Below are 18,292 nucleotides of genomic sequence, written 5' to 3' on the forward strand. Positions count from 1 at the left end.
TATATAAATAAAATTGAATTGAATCGAATCGAATTGATAATCTCATCAAATCAGATATTTTTTTTGTCAAACACAATTACCAAATCATATACTTAAAAAGGAAAGACTACACACACACACACACACACACACACACACACACACAAACAGACAATCTTGACAACTGTGACTGATGGCTCCATAAATGTGAACTGTAAGGCCACAGTGTCCCCTGGTACTGATACTGAGACCCAAACACAGTAACTTTGATTTTAAATTTATTTTTTAATTATTTTTTCACTACAGTCTGGCAGTCTTTAGAAAAGTTACTGAGCAAAAATGATTATAAAAAAGACATTTTATTATACAATAACTGTTGGTAATGCTTGATTCCATGTTAAGTTTCTGCTATGCATCATTAACGGAGGCATTTAGTAAACTGAGGCACTGACATCGTCCTTTTACTCGTCTCTCACTTTTCCTTCAGCCAAAGATTCCACTCTTCTTTGCTGTCAAAGACAAACAAACAAGTTATCACCAACACAGCATCCTCGTTTTTATTTGCCTGAATTTTTCTGCTCAGACTGGTTCCTTACGTTTTTCAGTAACAGTGTACATGGCTTCCATGCCAGCTTTAATGTGGTCTGTGACGTGACAGTGGAGCAGCCAGGTACCAGGATACTGAGGACGCATCTTTACTGTCTGAAAAGAAAGTAGATAGAAAATCACATGACTCAATAGCAGAACAATTAGAGTTCAATTTCCTAATTCTGTTGGATAAATTGCTTAGAATTTGTGTTTTAAGGTGGTTGTCATGGTTCTGGGTGCTTTTGACCCAGCTTTTTGTGTCTCTAGTGTTTTTATGACTTGTTGTGTGATGGTTTATTATTCTTAGAATAACCTCAGGATTACCACCATGTTTACCGTTGTACATTTAGGCTCCCCTCATGTCTTTGCCCCCATTCTGTGTTTGTGCTTATGTGTGTTGTGTCTTGTTTCTCCTCCTTGTGGTTTATCCATGTTTCCCCGGTCCAACATGTCTCTCGTCTGCCTATTCTTCACTCCTGTGTCATGTTCCCCAGTTTCCTGTTTTATTGTGTAGGTCTTGTGTTTCCATGTTTCACATATCTGGTTTTGCTTCCCCGTTGCCTTGTCTAATTAGGTTCAGCTGTGTCTCCATCCTGTGTGCCATTTCCTTGTTACCTTATGTGTATATTTAGTGCATTTCAGCCGTGTCTCTCTAACTTTCACTCATCTCCGCCCACTCCTCCCTGCTTGCACTCTCTTCATAACCTCTCTTCTCTCTTCCTTTGGATGGTTGACCACATGCAATTAAAGTCATCCACCTTCATGCTAGTGTTAAAGTGAAACACACCAGACCTTAACGTCAAAGAGGAAAGACTCAGCTCTTAAAAGAAGCCATTCCTTTGAAATCTCACCTGAAAGGTGGCTGGAAACAGCTCATACACATCAGCACGGTGAGCACCTCCACCCAGCTGCAGAGAAAAGAGCATTTGTGAACTGCGTTTATATACTGTGTGATTGTGTGAGAGGGTATTTTTGAATCATTTCTATATACCTTATATTCCACACTATGGCCATGCCAGTGTGCTGTGTGTATGTCCACTTCATTGCCCATTCCCATTAGGTACCAGTACACCTTATCGCCCACCTCCATGTTCAGACCATTCAGGTTAGCATACACATATCCATTGATGGCTGCACACAAACATGCACACATTGTAAAGAAAAAATATATATTTTTATGTGTAGATGAAAAAACAAAAACGTTCAAAAATCCTTTTGTACGTGTCTGCTTGTCTCACCGTGCATTTTGTTGCTCTCTATAAAGTCTTCATCATCCTTTAAGTTTGGGCGAGGGTTCCTGATCTGCGCTCTGATGTTTTCATCCAGATACCTGTAGTTTAAGCAGCAGTCATAAATATACAGCCCTTCCTGTTTCAGGCGGCGCTGCAGGAAAATTCAGCTAAGCATCATATCCTGCTGTCCTGGTCCTCAGAGTGGATCTCTGCTTCTGTTTTAGAATTCTGTTTGCGTATTTAGTGTTGGATCGATGTTTTTATTTCCTCTTTTGTGACTGAGGCTCTGTTTTTTCTTTAATAATGGATTGCATTTATATGGGCACCCAAAGCGCTTTACAATGCCACTATTCATTCACTCTCACATTCACACACTGGTGCAGGCAAACCACAGTTGTAGCCACAGCTGCCCTGGGGCAGACTGATAGATGTGAGGCTGCCATATCGCGCCATCGGCCCCTCTGGCCAACACCAGTAGGCGGTAAGGTACAGTGTCTTGCTCAAGGACACAACGACCAGGACAGAGAGAGCTGGGGGTTTGAACCGGCAACCTTCCGGTTACAGATGAGCTTCCCAACCACATAAACTACGGTCGCCCCATCACCTTGTGATTTTCTAGGAATGGGTTTCATTCTTTTTGTTTTTTGGGGTTTGGTTCATGAATTTGCAGTAGTAGTCACTGTCCTCCTGAGGACTGTCCTACAAAGTGAGATTAATGGCTTAGTGAGCTGTGTTGAGTTTAAAGTCAGAGTTTTCTGTTTCATAAAAAAGAAACTAATAATAATTAATAATAATTAACTAATAATTACTTATCATACTGATATACTTCTTATGATTACTTATTAACAAACAAACAGAGGCTCAATCGGTGATAAAATAGTTAACTTGAATTTAAATGTTTATTTTACAGCTCTGTGCAGGGTAAAGTTTTTTTTTTTCTTTAAAGAGCGATGTTTTTTCTGCACAATCAATCTCCATAAATTTGTAATTTATTGTAATGTTATCAGCATTTTATCACCTGATAACATCTCTAGTTATCAGGAGGGGACACTCCTGGGAATCGTTTTGTGTGGACTCCTTTGAGAAGTCACGTGGCTTGTGAAACGCCCCTTTAAATGCGCAGAGTGCATACAGAGCCTGAAGCGGAAATCACTGCTTAACAGGGTAAGCTGATGACCACCATCATAATACTTGTTATCTCTTACTGGAATTTTAGGTTTTGTCGAGCCAGCTAAGGCAAAAAAAAAAAAAAAATGGCTGTATTAACCTTTGTTCTGTTGATTCATGTGTCAGTCTTCACGTGTTTCAGTTATGGTGTTCATGTCCCACTCTGCTTTTGTAGTTACCTTGCTTTGTGTTTTACTTTCAAGTGTCTTCTCCTGATTGATGTCACCTGTCTCTCATAACTCAGCTGCACCCATTCCATCTGATTTACCCTCCGTGAGTTTGCAAGCATGTGAATTTAAGGAGGATTATGTAATTTTGAATTGGAATTAAGAAATTGGGTTGGATCCTTTTACTTCAAATTTGTGTCATTTTAGCATGTATTGCCTGCTGAATAGAGGAAGCAGAGGTTTCAAAGGGAATCTATCTGCTACTTACCAACTCTCATTCTCGTCAAAAACCAGGAAAAGCAGTGCAAACTCTTCCACTTCCTTCTTCAGTCCTAAAGTCCTGGAAGACGCAAATATTTTATCATACTTTATTATGTGGTACTGCATAAACAGAATGTGTGCTGTGCTGTACATCAAGCAGAACATGTAGATACTCACCTGCCCCAACTACGGCGGCAGACGACTAATGGACCAATCAGTCCGCTGTAAAGGTCCTGGAGGGGCAGGGGGACAACATGTAAGTCTGTGAGTACTTGTTGTTGCCTGTGCTGTGTTTGATCTTGCCTACATCATCGTACCTTTGCAACATCAACAGTAGAGTAGTACGCTGACACAGAGCACTCCTCTTGCTCTGTTGTTGGTCCAGTGTTCTTGTTGACATACCAGTAGTAGGTGTGAATTTCACCTGAGAAACACATTGTAGTTTTCAATGTTTTGGACACCATTTATACATTAAGAACATGGCATGATCCATTAGAGAAAAGAAGAGTAGAGGGAATACTGTATGCCCTTTCTATGTTCTCAAAAAAACACATTTATTCTGCTGAAGTCATAAAAAAGTTCCACAGTGACTGAAATTGTTTATTGATTGTGTCCCTTTGTTCCATCCGCTTCTATTATTTCTAGGCATTTCTGTACCTGGTTGGGTTTGGTGGACGCTGGGGTTTTCTGTTTTGACTCCGTGTGCATGAATGGAATAAGGTCTGGTTGCCATGTTCTTGAAAACCACCTTAACTTTGTCTCCAACATTAGCGTGAATCATTGGACCTAAAGAGAAGGCAAATGTTTTAAGTACCAACTGGAGCTTAAGACGTTACACGATTAATCATGTGTTATTTACAATATGTAGCACAATCAGTGGCTTTTACTGCACCAACAATATATTCTCGTCAGAGCTTCAAAAACTTTATGGAAAAATATGAATTTGTACAGTATGTGTCAGTGGTCTCTTCAATATACTCACCCATAATGCCGAGATGCTCCATGTCAGCGGTTCTTTCGACCTGTTTGGTAAACTTGTCACTGGTGAACTGTCGGTAGACGACCTTCTTGTAACGAGAGCCTATGAATCCACCCTGCTTGTCCAGAAAGACGGGGGCAGGACTGCAGCGAGAGAGTCACCAACACATTTTGATTTACTAAAACAGCTGCAGTTCCACTATAACAAGTTTTCACTGTTATATAAGAGGCAACCAAAGAAAACTCGATTTGCCAGCATTACTATTTAATTCTTTCTCAGCGCTCCTACCACAATCTACGACAGTTTCATATCCTAAAAATAGTATAGTGCTCTGCTATATACAGAATAAACTTTATAATATAATACTGACATCTGTTTGGTTGGTCACTGTTATTTTTGTGTTCCTATTGTAATGTCCAAAAGCAGTTTATTACCATAAAAGGCATTAAGATACTCAGAGTCTGCATGTTTAGAGTAATGAGCATTCTCATGTAACAATGGGACACTTTTTTCCCTAAACTTTACTAAATTTGTTATTGTTTTCTGTGATGTTTCATAAGCTTCATAAAATAAACACATAATGTATACTGTATAAAGGTAGACGCACAAGAGTTACAAGAGTTGGTGGTAACTACTAAAGATGGCGGCGCGTGAACAACGCGAGGCTCAGTGTCTCTCCAGAATCTGCTATTTAGCGGTTTTTTTATCTACTTTTAACCGGATTATTCGTCCAGAATTGCTGTGCGTTGCTGACCTACAGCAGACAAGAGCTTCTGGACATCTGGACTCACAACTCCAACAGTTTTATCGCCGATCTCCGACTCATCCCAGAGATCTCCAGAACACCGGAGGCTGCCCACTCTCCCCGGCTGGGCGGAAGTGCACGCAGACGGCGCCGAGATCGTAAACAAAGGCGAGGTAGGCGCGGAGGGCTACGGGCTAAGCTAAAGCTAACACCACACCGGCTGCCTTTACCCAGTATTTTTCTCGCCAATGTCCGTTCTCTGGCAAACAAAATGGATGAGATACGGCTCTCCATCACTAACAACAGACGGATTATGGACTCAAATGTCATGTTTTTCACCGAAACATGGCTGAACAACAGCTGCCCGGACAATGCTATCGAGTTAGCAGGACGCCACACACACCGAGCCGACAGGCTAGCAGATGACTCCGGCAAGACCAGAGGTGGAGGTTTGTGCATTTATATTAACAATGCTTGGTGCATGAACTCCACTACTACTGAGAGTCACTGCTCACCTAATGCGGAGTTTTTAATGGTCAAATGCAGACCTTATTATCTCCCCAGAGAATTCACTTCGATCATACTCACTGCCGTGTATATCCCCCCCGACGCTAATGCTAGGTTGGCCATGAAAGAACTTTCTGCAGCCATTAACAAACACCAGAATAAACACCCCGAGGCTGCTTTTATTGTTGCTGGCGACTTCAACCACACCAACTTAAAGACAGTCCTCCCCAGATTCCACCAACATGTCTCCTGCCACACCAGAGGAGACAAGACTTTAGACCATGTGTATTCCAACCTGGCTGGAGCCTACAAAGCCACACCCCTCCCCCACATTGGACAATCGGACCATCTCTCCCTGTTCCTCACACCTAGGTATTCACCACTCATCCAACGTGTGAAACCTGCTGTGAGGACAATTAAAGTGTGGCCAGAGGGGACAGACGCAGTGCTCCAGGACAGATTTAAAAACACAGACTGGAATATGTTCACCCACACAGACCTGGACCAGTACGCCTCATCTGTACTGGATTACATCTCCAAAACCACAGACAGTGTCACCACCCAGAAACGGATCACCATGTACCCCAACCAGAAGCCTTGGATGAACCGGGATGTTCGTCTCCTCCTGAAGGCCCGCAACACTGCCTTTAGGTCAGGAGATGCACACGCCTACAGTACAGCCAGGGCTAATCTAAAGAAGGGCATCAAAAAAGCCAAACACCATTACAAAAAGAAGGTAGAAGAACACTTCTCCAACTCCAACCCCCGACGCATGTGGCAAGGACTCCAGACCATCACAGACTACAGGACCACCAAACCCTCCCCCGCATCCTCTGATGTCTCCTTCCTCAACGAGCTCAACAACTTTTATGCTCGTTTTGAGCGAGGGAACCCCACAACCACAACCAAAGCAGACATGACGCCAGACCACCAACCTATGACTCTCTCCCCCACTGATGTAGGAGCGGTGCTGAGCAGGATCAATGTCCACAAGGCTGCAGGCCCTGATGGCATCCCCGGGCGTGTTCTCAGAGCGTGTTCTGGGGAGCTTGCAGGAGTGCTCACAGACATATTCAATCTGTCCTTGGCCCACGCTGTGGTACCGGCCTGCTTCAAATCCACCTCCATCGTCCCGATACCCAAAAACTCCAACCCATCTTGCCTCAATGATTACCGCCCAGTAGCACTCACCCCCATCATCACTAAGTGCTTAGAGCGACTGGTCCTAGCACACTTCAAATCCTGTCTCCCCCCCACCCTGGACCCCCACCAATTCGCATACCGCCGGAACAGGAGCACAGAGGATGCAGTCTCCATCGCACTGCACTCTGTCCTCTCACACCTGGACAACAACAACACCTACGCCAGAATGCTGTTTATAGACTTCAGTTCAGCATTCAATACAATCCACCCCTCACAACTCATCAGGAAACTGACAGACCTGGGTATCAGTTCCCTCATCTGCAAATGGTTACTGGACTTCCTGACCAACCGCCCCCAACATGTCCGGCTGGATAACCGCTGCTCATCTACCATCACAATGAACACCGGTGTACCACAAGGCTGTGTGATGAGCCCTTTCCTCTACTCCCTCTTCACCCACGACTGCAGACCTGCTGATGGTTCCAACACCATCATTAAGTTTGCAGATGACACCACGGTGATTGGCCTCATCAGTGACAACGATGAGGCCGCCTACAGGGAGGAGGTGGATCGTCTGGCTGAGTGGTGCGACAGAAACAACCTGCTGCTTAACACCGAGAAGACCAAGGAGCTCATCGTGGACTACAGGAGGAATGCTGACCCACATCCACCCATCCACATTAAGGGGACGGCTGTGGAGCGTGTGAGCAGCTTCAAGTTCCTGGGAGTCCACATCTCCGAGGATCTCACCTGGACGACCAACTGCTCCAAGCTGGTCAAGAAGGCTCACCAGCGCCTCTTCTTCTTGAGGACTCTGAGGAAGAACCACCTGTCCTCAGACATCCTGGTGAACTTCTATCGCTGCACCATCGAGAGCATCCTGACCAACTGTATAACAGTCTGGTACGGGAACTGCTCTGCCTCGGACCGGAAGGCGTTGCAGAGGGTCGTGAAAACTGCCCAGCGCATCGCCGGAGCACCACTTCCTGCCATAAAAGACATCTACAGGAAGCGGTGTCTGAAAAGGGCTGGGAAAATCATCAAAGACCCCAGTCACCCATCACATGGACTCTTCACCCTCCTGCCCTCTGGGAGGCGCCACAGGAGCCTCCGGACTAAGACCACCAGGTACAGCTTCTTCCCCACAGCTGTCAGACTCCTGAACTCTGCCTCCTGACATCTGACCCACGTTAAACTCATGGACTGAACATACACACACCCACAATGGACAACTGTACCCTCAAACACAATAATAACATGGACTGAACCACCACTCACAACCACTAGCACTTTATATAGCCTCTGTAGAAACTATCTACACCCTCACTTATCTTAACTGCACTACTGTATAGCTCTGTGTAAATAATCATTCTGTACATTCGATAATCTTTAATCCTACAACTGTTTACAACTTGCATAGTTCCCATTTCTGTATAGCTGTATATCTCAGATTCTGTAAAGTTATTTATTTCATATTCTGTATAGTTTTTCATATTTATATCCTGTTCATATCCTGTACATAGCTTGTACTCACTACAGCCTGTACATACTTATAGTTATAGAATATTCACAACATACTTCATACCGTGTACATTATAACATACCATAATAGACCCATTTCTGTAATATACTCACATATCTATATTATTGCTAATATATATTGTAATATATCTATATCACTAAAGCACTTCTGGATGGATGCAAACTGCATTTCGTTGCCCTGTACCTGTGCATGTGCAATGACAATAAAGTTGAATTCTATTCTATTCTATTCTATTCTACATATATGTGCTGCTGGTATACTGTATTTGTTTCCACGGCAGCTCTCAGGCTCGTGCCCTACAGCTGATACCTCTCCATGCCGCGGAACATCTCCACCTCCCAGGTGCGGTTTGGAGCGTAGTCCCAGTCTATTTCCATGGCAGCGATGTAGTAGGTTTTTGAATGTAACATCATCTCACTCTGACGATGAAGTATGCTGCACTTCTCTACCGTGTAGTTGGCCCTCATCCCATTACGGTAATGGTTCACTGTAGCAGACACCACCTCAAACTGACCTAAAACACATACACACACGCAGATACGGTAACACACAATGTGACTGTTGGATTTACAAATGTGCTCTTTTGACTAAATTCTCTGGTTTTGTTGTTTTGTCCAAATGTTGTTGTTTCTTAACACTTTTTTTTACCTTCCTAGCTCAGTCTGCAATGCACCAAATCATGACACTTGTCCTTTTTTTGGAATTAGCTCTCAAGTCTTCTCACTCAACACTTCTTGAAGATTTAATGGCCAAGGTCATAGTAAGGGTAATTGTATTTCATGTTTACTGAAATCATTCCCATTTACTGAACTATCCAACAAAACAAATGATGAACAGTCTGTGATGCCTTAAAAATATGTAACATTTCAACAGTACCTTTTAGCTTTTGTGCCCTGAGTCAGTCTACTAAGAACTGCAACCTACTGTCACAAATCAATGTGTGCATGTTTGTGTGCAGCCATCAATGGATATGTGTATGCTAATCTGTCACAAATCAAAGAAATGCACCAGCATAGCTCCCTGACTTAAGCACATTTCCTCAGGGTAATGTCTTTGAGTAAGAAGGCTGTAAATGTAAATTCAGCAATGATTCAGGCTTATGTATCAGAGTGACTCATGCTGATGGATGTTAAGATTCCTAATCATGCTTCGGTAGGAAACCTACTTCTATTCATGGCATGATGCACACATAGTAATATGATATGTTGTAAACTGTTTGCATTTGCTTGGGAAAAGACAGAACCTCAGTAGAACTGGGGGTTAAATTGCATGAAGGTCATTCGACTGATTTTTAGTTTTAGTCTTGTTTTCCACTGAATTATCAGTTCTGTCGCTGCTGTAGTTAGCTAATAAATTAATGTAAGACTGATAGCAACAGCCAACTAGACCAACCCAGTGATGTCACATTCTTTACTCGGACAAAACGGCGCTACACATGCTCTAGAAACTGTAACTTCAAGCACTTATTTATTAAACCCAGCTTCACAGACATGGCACTCATGGGATAAATTGACCTTAATACATTTAGTGTTTCATGTCCACTTCAATGGTTCTTAACACCGCTGTCATGGCAACTTCAATTCAATTCAGTTTTATTTATATTTTATTTATTTATTTAAAAAAGTATCCAGTGGACCTTTGATTAGACCAGTTCTGGCCCACAGGGTGCATCTTTGACATCACCCATCTAGGTAAATCCATGTGTCTGCTAGGTCAGACCAGCAGATAGTCGGACATTTTTAATTAAGTTTAATCTGTTTTGTTGTGATGCCATTCTGTTTAAAATAAAAGAGAGAGTAGTGTCAATCATTTTCAAATGATTAATGTAAGTTTCCTATTGGCAGCTGCTGTAGCTGCCAATAAATCAATTCAACCCATCTTCCTCTATATTTCATTTGAACTTGAACTTTGGGCTTTTACTTTTTTGTATGCATGGGCCACACCTAAAGTGTAACTAAACAGAACAACATAAATAAGGGTTCAAAGCTCCATACCCATGCTGTCCGGCTCCATGGTGACAGTGTGTGAGATGTGAGGGAATACGCTGATGGTGTCCCGTCTGTTCTGCTCATAGATGAAACGGTTGCCCTGGAAGTAGAGACTGATGATGTCTGTCTCTGACCCCAGTCCTGACAGGTGCCATGATACTTTATCGCCCTTACACATGGTCAGCCCTGGGAGATTGTTATACACGAACCCATTGATGGCTAAAAAGAAATTCACAGAAATATTACACACAGAGATTAGGTACGTTATGGTGAATTGCTGAGCCAGTAAAGGGACATTAGTTGATAATAATAGCTGTCCCCAATTTAACTATTACATGGTGACTAAAATGAAACTTCACACTGTACCCACCATGCATTTTGTTGCTCTCGATGAAGCCCTCGTCCTCCTTGTTGACAGTGTTGGGAGCAGTAGTGAAAGTCCTAATGTTGTCATCAAGATACCAGCTCAGGTTCTCATCAAATACAGTGGCCATGAGGTGAAACTCTTTATTATAGTTTTTCTGCATGAAAAGAGAGAGAGGTGAAGAGGTGATGTGTCAGATTTTGCTTCATTAATCCAGTAAGGCCACAAAACATTGTTTTTTTTTTCTTTTCTGTGATGTTAGAGTGGGACTGAACACTCAGGTTAGGAAGAGATTTTCCAGGCTGGAGACAGGAGCCGTGGATAGTCGATGACTAAAGCCAAAAGCACATTTTATTGATTTTAAGACGATCCGCCTCTTTGGATGCCACTGTCAGGAATATCAGGATGTCAGGAAGATTCATTCTTTTTGTTATAAGAAACTGCAACATTTTTTCAGTCTAACACAAGACACGTGTTTCAGGCCAGCAGAACGAGTCCTGTGTCATCAATATTTTCTGTGTAATTTACTGATAATTCTATTTGAGTTTAAAAAACATTTATATGTCCACTGCACAGCCTGGTGTGAATCATTTTATTCCAAATATATCTACCTTTATAATACCAAATTCAGGAGGATGTAACTTGCTCTGTAACCTGAACCACACAATATGTTGACTTGCTGGGTTTTTTTTGTCTTTCCTCTCACCTGTACTCCCTTCTTCAGCGATTTAGGTCGACAAATGAGAAGTGGCCCCACCAGTCCAGAGCTGGTGTCTTTAACAGGGTCCACAGCAGAGTAGTACAGATAGGTCAGACAGTCAGCCTCCCCTTCTACGGGTCCAGCACCTACAGGCACCATCCACTCATAGATGTGCACCATCCCAGGTCTGACCAGAGCAGCAGGGGGAGGAGTCACCACCCCTACTCACGCATTTCCACAGAGAAATGGCGAATTCTCATTAGCAATAATAACAGCATCAACAAAATGCTAAATGGTACTCCAACTGCAGACTTCCACTTACTTGGCAGCCTCTTCAGCTCCTGCAGTTTCTTATCTGTATAAGACTCTGAAGAGAGGAAAAGAAGAGGAGTTCAGATGGATGAAACAGATATTAACACTGATAGCATTACTTATGAATGTACATGCATTAACCTTCCAACTCATTGTGATACAGTGTGCCATCCTGTTCCACGCTGTACTGTACTCCATGAGGTTGTATTGTGTAAGGCCGACTGGCTTTGTTCTTGAACACCACCCTGATAGTGTCTTTCTCTTCAGCCTTCAACACAGGACCTGGAAACATTAACGTGCAACGTGCATAAGATGCTGTAAGGGTGCAATATAGTTTTTAATAATAACAGCTCATAAAATTAGAGGGATTATCAACATGGTTTAAGACACTAAACCAAATGAGTTTGTTCAAATATGAGTTAAGGCAGTTTTTGGAAATGTTCCACAACTCTGCTGTGCTTTTGAATTGCAATAACTCTATTTCTGGCAAGCAATTCATTCAAAGAACCTGTAATTAACTGAGGCAGTTGTGGTTTTGTTAGCGTTTGTGCGCTTGTGTCATTCTGTCTGCAAACGCAATAGCTCGAAAGGTATTGTAACGATGGTTAAATGTTATTTTACAGTGACAGGTTGACACTGTTGTTATTTCTTTAAGATACATGTTTGGTTGTGCTGCAGGAAAAAAGGGAGTTAATGTGTGCAGGAAGGGGAGGGGGGGTCCATGTTGTTGTGTGACTGTGCGGGGCAGAAGTGAGGTGTTGTACGAGAGCACTCTCCCCGAAGTTGCCTGTGTTACCGAATAAACGGACAAACTGAGATCAAAACGTCTGGTTCTTGAGAACATATGGGAACGCTACAGTATGAATGAACTCTGAAATTTGATGTAATCTTTGCTTAGAGCGAACTGTCAAACTGATTAAATAAAGCGAGGCCGTAACTTACTGATCAATGACAGCACCGAGCCACGGTAATTACTAATTAAGAAACAACTGGATTGTTTTGTGTTTTTATTTTTAACATTGGCACTTGGCTGCTCTAATTATTGTCTCACTTTATTAAAATCAAAAAATGATTTCATTACTTGTTCCAGAGAAGCTCTGTTGTGTGTGTGTGTGTGCGTGTGCGTGTGCGCGTGCGTGCGTGCGTGCGTGCGTGCGTGCGTGTGTGTGTGTGTGTGTGGGTGGGTTTCGTTTCTGGGTTTTGGGTTTGTTTTTTTTGTTGTTGTTGTTTTCAGATTTTAGCAACATCAAACTTTCCAAAACCACGCAAGCTTGAATTACCCAGAATTCCAAGGTGCTGGTCCTCTGGGCTGCGGAGCATCTTTGTCATGAAGGTGTTGTCAGTGTACTCCACATAGCGAACCTTCTTATAGCGGCTTCCAATGCGGTTTCGACCTCGGGTTACAAACGTTTCTGCCGCACTGCTCACACAAAAGCAAAGTTCAAATTAAGAAAGATCTCTGCAGACCAGCAGTCCTCTACATTCCTGTCAGTTTGTACAGTAACTAACCCATCTGTAGGCACTGTAGGAGCATAGTCCCAAACTTCTTCTTCAGCGGCAATGAAGTACTGTCGCTGCTCTCCATAAGGCCGGGGCTTGTGGACATTGGGGAAGCACTTCTTTATCTCAAACAAAGCCTGCATTCCAGCTGGACAAAAGCACAAAAAAACAATGTTGAATACATTATTAATCGGTGTGCAGAAATGTATCCTTCCCTGAATTGTAATTCATAATCTCACCCATCAGATGGTCATTGACACTACATGCCAGCAGCCAGTGTCCTGGGTTGTCAGCTACCATTTCCGCTGTGGTGCTCAAAGCAGGAAAAAGACTGATTGTGTCTGTATGATGGTTCATAGTGGTCAGGATCTGACCATGGAAATGGACTGAATGCATGTCCACCTGTAGATAAATAATATTTCAATAATGTTACACAAGGAGGTGAATGTACTAGAAATCCTTTTTGCAATTCTGAAACTAGCAATAATAATAATGAAAGCAATCTGTACCACAGAAAGTAACACATGCTCACATTTTTATTAAACTTGAACCTTATCTGATTAAAGACTATCAGTAGAAAACTTCTGCAACAGTCTCAGCAAGGCAAACTTAAATCCTTAAAAAAGCTGAACCTTTGAAAGCACAAGCTGTGAGACTGACTGTATTTGCAGGTGTCTCATGGTTTAGTTAGCAACAATTAGGATAATGCCCACAGCCCCTTCTGTCTTTGAAAGACTGTCTCCTGAGAGTTGAAAGTAGGTGGAAGAGAGCCTGGAGAGGTGGAGAGAAGAGGAATGTCAGCAGAAACATGTGTGTTAATGAGAGTGAGGCTGGTGGAAAGGTGAACATGCAAGGAGTAGAGGGAGGGAAGATGGACAAGTTTAATTAAATACCTGGAGCCAACCATCCAAAACAACAGACAGCACACAAGAAAGGTGAAGAAGCGAGTGTAGACAGGGTGGAGTGTGCTTGGAGATGAGTGCCAGGGTGATTTGTGACAGAAGGATAGCAGCAAGAGTGAAAGGGAAGGTTTCCAAGATAGTAGTGAAACCTGCTGTGATGGATGGTTTGGAGACTGTGGCACTAATGAAAAGACAGGAGGCCAAGCTGGAGGTGTTGAGATTTTTGTGGGGAGTGGCCAGAATGGACCGTATTAGAAATGAGTTCATCAGAAGGACAGCTCAGGTTAAGCTGTTTGGAGGCAAAGTTCAAGAGACGAGATGGAGATATTATGGACATGTGCAGAGGAAGGAAAGGCAGGAGAGAAAGAGGAAGACAACAGAGAAGATTCATGTATAAAGTGAAAGAGGAGGGTCAGTGTGAGCAGGGAACGGGGTGAGATAGAGGCAAATGATCCACTTTGGAACCCCCTAAAAGAACCAACCTGTTCTTCTAAATGTTTGTAAACATTATAAATTGAACTAAATGTTTAGATTAAATGCTCAGTTGAATATTTTGAAAATATTCTCTGTAACAGTAATATTAAGAATAGAGATGTGATAATATAACATAGATTACCTCATTGCCTAATGCAAACAAATGCCACTGGATCTTGTTGCCTTGGCACATGCTCAGTCCACGAAGATTACCATACAGCAAACCATTAATACCTGTAATACATAGCGAGGGTAAAATGGTGCAGGGATGCAAATGCAAGCTTGTAAGTGTGCATGCTGGTGATATGCTAATTGTTAGCATGATATGTTAATTGGGATAAATAAAGTCTTTCTGATTCTGATGCTTCCTCTCACCATGCATCTTGTTGCTCTCAATGAAGTCTTCGTCCTCCTTCAGGTTTCTGGCAGGATTTGTGATGTATGTCCTGATGTTTTCATCCAGGTACCAGCTGAAGTTCTCATCTGACACCATGAACAGCAGAGCATACTGGTAGTCTGCTGAACTATCGCCATGTAAGTCCAGAGTTCCTGCAGAGGAGAGGACATTTAGAAAGACAGGCAGTGCTTTACAATACAAAAGAAAAGGGGGATGAAAAATAGATATAAATATAAAAATAAACACGTTTTTAAAAACTGTCTATTGTGTTCTATTATGAATCTATAATGTAAACATAGTTACATAATGTTAACAAGAGTAAAAGGTAGAATGTTTGGCTCTGAAAGACACTGGACTATAAATAAAATATATTAAAGTTGTACTTAAGTAAATTTAGTGGAGTAAATGTACCTCTCTTACAGACGATGAGGGGCCCTATCAGCCCTGAGTTGATGTCTTTTGGCGGGCTGACGTGGGAATGGTAGAATCTGGTCATGCAGTTGCTGTCATGTGATGTTGGGCTGTGGGATTCTGCGAGGGTCCACTCATAGGTCACTGTTTGACCAGGAGGTACCGAATCATCTCGCTTCAGCTCTGGACCCGTGCCATCTGGGTAGAGTGCTCCTGAGGAGTGAACCCACAAACACAGTCACAGTCACACGCATGTGTTAACCTTTCCACTCCACTCTAGTAGTACGTCCGTTTGTGCATTTCTCACCCTCGTTGCCTTTAGTATAGTTCAGACCATGTGGGTGGGCGCTGTAAGGTCTGGACGCTGTGTTCTTCAGGTGGACAATCAGTGTATCGCCCTCCTCAGCCATCAACAGAGGTCCGAGGTAACCCAGCCATTCTGCTTTTGTCAACTCTGTCCTGTAGGTGGCGTCGCTGTACTGCTTATAAACAGCCTTCTTGTAGGTTGAGCCGATACGCTGCGGACCGCTCTTTAAAAAGACGGAGGCTTCTCTGTTGAGGGGTTCAGGCAGAGATGCATGAGAGTGGTTTTGTGTATGTGTCCTTATGTAAGTTAAAACACGTAAAGCTTCTAGAGAGACTGAGTGTCTCTAACACTCTTTTTTCCGCAAATGACATCATGGGTCAGATTTACTAAAAGGTTAAGGTCCCAATGGCAAAAATGCGCAGGATCTTTCTTCCTGAAATAGCACCGCAAATGAGATAAGAGAGGGGAAGCTGGAAAAGAATCTATATGTTTGATATATGCTTATGCTTTGATATATATGAATAAAATAAAATATATGAGACTGGAGCGCGATTTATCCAAGAGAAAGGCTGCACTTTGGCGAACACTTCCCAAATACACCGAAATCTGTAATAAGATATATGATGTGTAGAAGAACATAAAACACAATTGAGTGCTAATGATGATACTGTTAGTAAGTGCTCAACTGCGTGACTGTGCGCATCGAGTAACGAGACCGTTCTCACTCCCACAGCATAACGTACCAACGCGTCGGGATGACAACGTGTTGAGTAACACCGTTACGCGCGCTGTGTGAGGCTGTGCGTAGAGATGCATATGAAAAGCCTGCTATGTAGGCTATTGCAAGATGTAGACATTAATCTTTGGGGTCCTATGGACTAGAAAAGCGCTATACAAATGCAGGCCATTTACCATTTAATCCAACACACTCATACATTCCCCGACAGACATTTCAATATGTGATATAACAGCGGTGACATAGAGAAGTAAAGAAAGACAGAAAAAAAATACAGAGTGACTGTCGAGGAAAGACATGCAGAGACGTTTTATTGGGTAAAAATGTCAGACTTCAAACTTATCAGCTCACTATAAAAAGTAACTTGGCTAACAGTAAAACAACGTATACACAACTCTTTTGTATACGTGTGAAGTTCAGATCAGCTCGATTCTCATCATTTCGTAACAAGCCCAGTAGGTTTTCATAGAGGAGCACAACTGAGATTCTGGGAATAAGAAAGGGTTACGGGACAGATTAAAAATTTTCACACTGCTCTAACAGCTCCAAGCCTTCCTCTCGCTCCAAATGAATAACACTTAATGAATCAATTTTGCATGATTCGTTTAAATATTAAATAAAGAAAAACTCCTACAAATACACGTGCAAAAGGCCAGCTGCAAAAGCACCGGGCAAAGTTTACGCTCCACCTCTATAATAAATAATAAGTAGTTTTTTATCACCAAAAACTGATTTTATGCTGATAAGTCTGGTCCTGTGACTACAAGATGAAGCACGTGTACCAACACTGTGATGGTACACGTAAAGAACCAATAACCCATGACAGTGATTCAGCATGAGCAACACCAGGATACCAAATTATCCAAGAAGTGCATTTATAAATATATAGTTGCCATTTTTTCATCACAGTGTCTTCATATTAACTTATATATTGTCATATGCAGTGCAATGCGTTCAGTAGGCTATAACTGTGTTCTTATATTAGTATCTGCTGACCATATGTGATCATTCCTGTTTGTCAATTGCTGTTGAAGCAAATATTAACATGTCGTGTTGGGGGGGGGGGTTAATTGTACCCATTTTGATTCTTTATTTCATATTGATTTATGACTCTGTGATAAAATGGAAAATGTATCGTGCGCACTTACTCATCGTCCTGGATTGAGCGGTTTTGGATGATGTTCATCCCAGTTGGAGCATAGTTCCACGACACCTCTTCTATCTTTAGAAAGTACTCTCGTCTCATCCCGGAAACACATGTTACCACACAAAACAACAGCAAAACAGCCCTTAAATCCAGCCTCAGCATTTTTGTCCAAAATAAAAGCTGACAGTGGTGATAATGATAATGATGACTCTTGGTTTTATTTGAATTATTATTAATACTCTCGCAGAACTTGAAGATAAAGACCCACGGCGCAGAGAATTAAAAGTCTTGGATGTTTGTCAACCAGTGTGTCTCCGCGACGTTTAAAGCTCTGTGTCTTTATACTGCGTCAGATGACTCGCAGGCTGAGGTCAGCCAAGCAGGACCGAGGGGTCACTGACCATCAGACTGCCAGGTGTTCGATCAGCAGGCGAGACTTGCATAAGAACACAAACAGTTTTGTTCTCGTAAATCCAAACACCAAGAGATTAGTCTTAACCTTCATCATTTACTCCCTTGTAGATTTTCACTACAGCTCAAAATAAAGTTTTTAAAAATCAACATCGTTCGTTTAAGAATCCAAAGATTCTTATCTGTGTCAAATCGGAGTTTTTTTTCTGTTCAGCAAAAAAATCCAGTGACGTTATATTTAGCCAATTACGTAAAAGTGGACTTTTGAGTAAATGTTTGATTTTAAATGCAAGGGGTTAAATGTTGAAAACGACCTTGTGTCACAACCAGAT

At 42.3% G+C, this 18,292-nt stretch overlaps 1 protein-coding gene across 1 annotated transcript; it reads right to left on the reverse strand.

The window, feature by feature from the left end:
• Positions 1 to 258: 258 nt before the first annotated feature.
• Positions 259 to 17,866, reverse strand: cp (ceruloplasmin). The gene is made up of 24 exons (XM_085376702.1): positions 17,551 to 17,866; positions 15,667 to 15,911; positions 15,360 to 15,572; positions 14,927 to 15,100; positions 14,694 to 14,785; positions 13,415 to 13,577; positions 13,185 to 13,323; positions 12,956 to 13,095; positions 11,817 to 11,957; positions 11,686 to 11,730; positions 11,370 to 11,584; positions 10,670 to 10,820; positions 10,306 to 10,518; positions 8,621 to 8,825; positions 4,377 to 4,516; positions 4,052 to 4,180; positions 3,712 to 3,818; positions 3,572 to 3,627; positions 3,402 to 3,473; positions 1,806 to 1,897; positions 1,559 to 1,698; positions 1,419 to 1,475; positions 576 to 681; positions 259 to 488 (listed from the first exon to the last, which is right to left on the reverse strand). Exons 1-24 carry the CDS (start codon positions 17,709 to 17,711, stop codon positions 463 to 465), a joined length of 3,222 nt encoding a protein of 1,073 aa, XP_085232828.1. The 5' UTR covers positions 17,712 to 17,866; the 3' UTR covers positions 259 to 462.
• Positions 17,867 to 18,292: the final 426 nt, after the last annotated feature.

Source organism: Diplotaxodon limnothrissa, linkage group LG17, assembly GCF_057381915.1.
Source record: "Diplotaxodon limnothrissa isolate DT_005_m linkage group LG17, D_limnothrissa_male_GT1.1, whole genome shotgun sequence".
Taxonomy (NCBI): domain Eukaryota; kingdom Metazoa; phylum Chordata; class Actinopteri; order Cichliformes; family Cichlidae; genus Diplotaxodon; species Diplotaxodon limnothrissa.